Source organism: Phytophthora parasitica (genome assembly GCF_000247585.1).
Source record: "Phytophthora parasitica INRA-310 unplaced genomic scaffold supercont2.94, whole genome shotgun sequence".
NCBI classification, from domain to species: domain Eukaryota; phylum Oomycota; class Peronosporomycetes; order Peronosporales; family Peronosporaceae; genus Phytophthora; species Phytophthora nicotianae.
Genome location: NW_008649080.1, coordinates 138518 through 142223, shown reverse-complemented (window position 1 = coordinate 142223; position 3706 = coordinate 138518). Strand labels below are relative to the sequence as shown.

Here is a 3706-nt window from a genome sequence, read left to right as displayed (position 1 = left end):
ACATGCATGACCAAAACAAAGATGGCGGCATACGCCAGAACCACCGGAATATCCCAACTTGAGCTTGTGCAGCATACAGTTTCAATCGTACAGTATATTCATTTCTACAGGTCTTTATGCCAGCTGAAAACATAGTCAGTCCTTTGTTAAGTGACATGCTTTCTCGCAAGTGTGAGCGATCCACGCACGCCGCGTCGAGCACTCACCTTCAGTCCCATAAATTCCTCCAGGCCCCACACATGAGCATGAGTCTACAGGTTCTGAGCAAGAAGGCCTCGCGCGCCGTGGCACCTACGTTTGCACGCGCTGTCAGCACCGATAACTACTCGGCCGATGGGCGGTGGTAACTAACCTGAACGCCAAGCGCAACCACGCACTTAATGACCTCGTCGACGGAGGCAAAGTTCCGAGCTCGTGCAGTGTCGTCTAGTGCTCGCATCGGCAGCATCAACGGATGTACCAAGTGTGCGTCATCTCGGACGTCGCCGTGCTTCCAGCCAGCCAACGACTTACCACGACACCAATCGTAGTGCATCTGCGCTGCAACAAGCTCCCGATGTGGTTGAAACCATTGAGGGAGCTCCGTGTCCTTCGTATCGATCGGATTGGGCTTGTAGTCCCCGTCTTGAGGAGACGTATCCGCGTCTGTAACCAGATCGTTCAAAGTATCATGACGAATTGCTGCTGCCATCTTCAGGAATCGAGTCTGGTGTACAGACACGGCGCCTCCCAACTCGTGATCTTCAATTGAGAGTATGGGGGCTTGCTTCAGAGCGTTCACCTGTTTGCGTAGACTCTTGGAATCGATATTGCGGTGTGTCCAGCGGTGTTGCAAGATGCCTTCCAGAGTGATGCGCTTCTCAGGATCTTTCGTCAGAATCCATTTTAGTAAGTCCTTTGCATCGTTGTCTTCACAGGAAGTGGGGAACTCCAGAGGATCGTTCTCAATCTTGTCGAACAGTTCACTCACATCGCTTGAGTAGTACGGGAGTGATCCGAACAGTAGTGCATACATCGTCACACCAATGGCCCAAATATCTGCTTTGAACGCGCAGTAGGCATCTCCATTAAGCGATTCGGGAGGCAAGAACTGGTACGTGCCTTTTGTCGACTTGATCATACCTCGAAGGTGCTTCTTACTTCCAGCTGTACTCGTTGAGCCTTGATTGATATCCCACAGCTCGATTGCATCGACATCTTCTTCATGGAGTTCACCGTTCTCCTCTTTAAAGTAATGAGCAACACCTAGATCTCCAAGTTTGCAGAGTGTGTGCTCCTCGTTCGCCATCAGATTCTCAGGTTTGATATCACGATGGGCGAGGTTGTTCAAGTGGAGACCTTGAATTGCTAGCACAAGGTTCGTCACGTACGTGCGTACTGTGCCTTCACCCAGCAGACACGCAGTCCCGCTAGCAGCGCTTTTGGCTCTTGAGCTGACGTAACATTTACGAGAGCCGTCCCACTCGGCAATAGCACCACCGCCCATATACTCCATCACCAGATAGTATTCCTTATTCTCCATGTCCAGGATAACATCATGCAGGCGAATAATAAACGGGAGATTGCTGGCCTTCTTTAACAGCGCTACTTCTCGACGAACATCGTCAGGAATCGCATTTGGCTGACTTGCCTGAGTGGATGGACGTGTTCCCGTAGCTACGGGTGCAGCTCGACGATTTGGAACCCCTTTGCTCTTCTGAGGAACGAATTTCTTGATGGCGAACGGCTTGCCTTGCCACGTGTAGAGGGATACGATACCCGAGGCTCCTCGACCTAGCTCACGAACCAACGAGTATTTTCCAGCGAGCAACTCACGGTCTGCCAGTCGGTCAGCTACACCCAATGCGAACCCACTTGCGATTTTGTTTAAAACTGTCAGCCACGAGTTCTGCTCTTTCAGCGACTTGGTACGGAAGATAATCTTCGCACCAGCTGGAGTGGCAACTTCAAAGCCGAAAGGAGTGCTCTCACCTCCACTGTCGCTGTTCGTCTCCGAAAGTGGCTTTGCCTCTGCGATCAGTACGTCTCCACCGAGTACACTACCGTACGATTCCGCTGGCAGATGGTTAGTTGAGTTACACTTGACCAGTGCCGACTTGACTGCATCCAGGATAAACCATCGCTCTTTCCAATTGCCGTCTTTGGCTTGATACTGGAGCAGTCCTTGGTGCATCAAGTGGCTGGAGCTACCCGAAAACCCAAAGCATCCAACGTCATGATCTTGAACACCCATGGCAAGCTCACTTGGTCAATTGTGCACTGGAGTGACGATCGTCTCAATGATCCCTCAGGTGTTCCTCGTCTTCACCGTTCATGTCGTCCTCGACTGAGTTGATGTGTCTTTTCAACTACTGGTAACGGTCAAAAATACTTGGTCGGTTGCTGTCATAGCGTTCTGATAATAACGTTACGCGGATTTTGAAGTATCTACTGTTCGCTACGGAATCGCACGCTGCCCTTGCGAATAAGGTACTCCTTTAGACGACGCACTCGATGCAATTGAACCGTAGTCTCCGCCCCGTTGCTGCGTTCAATCTTGAGCTCATCTAGCGTGTCTCCCAGGGAAACCACCTTGACGACTTCTCCCTCATCAAGGAATCCTCGCTCTGAATCGGGGCAACACCAGACCATGTCACCTGGAAGAATAGAGTCTTTAGCTGCCAACCTACTTGGCCACGTTAACACAATCGAGTGTAGCTGCCCAAAGTAACCCCGGCGCTTGCCTCGATGAATGAACTTAGAATACTGTGCAGCTAACTGCAGCGGCAGATTGATCCCGGAAAGCCCCGACACGGGAGAAAAATCTTGCGCAGACACGAGCAACGATGCTGAATCTACAGAGCTTGACGATGCCTTGTCCTCTTTTTCCTCTTCGATGTCATGAAGAATTTCATCTTCAGTTTCGCTACCAGCGTTGTTTTCAATATGAGTCTCTGTCATTGAAGCTGCAAGTGGTGGTGTGCTTGTTTCTAGACTTTTTTGCTGCATCCGAACGAACTGAGTATCAACCACCTACACAATGAATCAATTAGTAAAGCTCTCACCTCTTGAACATCAGCGTCTTGCCATTCTACTGTGTCTCCATCGTCGGAGACAGATCCATCCAACTGATGCAGCTTTCGCTTGGTTCCTAGCTGGGTTGACATTATACATGTAAGTCCCTTAGACTATCACACTTTATCAATAAACCGCACCATTTTGGAGAAGATAGACGAGGCTGTCGATGTCGCGGTGCTGGGCTGCCATCATTGATGCTCTGTTAGTCCACACAATCAAAAATACAGTGACTTTCGTTCAGTGCTCACCACTTGAGCGCTCGGTCGACCGGTTATTTGCTCCGTTGAAGCCTCCGACTCAATAAAAGACGGAATGGGAGAAGAAAGAGAAGAATGAGAAGAAGAATTAGAGCTGGACGGGATGGAGAATTCATCCTCGTCATCGAGAGCTTCAATGTCGCCATCTCTCGACAATCCTGCAAACCCCACCGTCGAGATGCCGTTGCTATTGATCTCTGCCATTGCATTTGATTGTGTGTGTTTTCCAGTGTACAGTGCCAGCTTCTCTTGCCATTTCTACAGCATCAGATGAGTCAGCGGAGACCAATCGAGATGGAGAACATCACTTCGAACCTGCCGGAGTCGTTCCATGTCCTCGTCCGTAGAAGATTCACTCTGTTCTCGGTAGGAAGAGCACACGCGCTGGATCA

The 3706-nt window shown here is 50.1% G+C and overlaps 2 protein-coding genes across 2 annotated transcripts; both read right to left on the bottom strand.

Moving 5' to 3' along the window:
- Positions 1–322: 322 nt before the first annotated feature.
- PPTG_18574 (CAMKK protein kinase) lies at positions 323–2233 on the bottom strand (the record flags this gene model as incomplete). The annotated part of the gene is made up of 1 exon (XM_008917133.1): positions 323–2233. The coding sequence occupies one exon, from the start codon at positions 2231–2233 to the stop codon at positions 323–325; it is 1911 nt and encodes a 636-aa protein (XP_008915381.1).
- Positions 2234–2367: 134 nt separating this feature from the next.
- PPTG_18573 (hypothetical protein) lies at positions 2368–3647 on the bottom strand (the record flags this gene model as incomplete). Its single annotated transcript, XM_008917132.1, has 5 exons — positions 2368–2982; positions 3045–3134; positions 3195–3239; positions 3306–3572; positions 3630–3647. 5 exons carry the CDS (start codon positions 3645–3647, stop codon positions 2428–2430), a joined length of 975 nt encoding a protein of 324 aa, XP_008915380.1. The 3' UTR covers positions 2368–2427.
- Between the last annotated feature and the right edge of the window lie 59 nt (positions 3648–3706).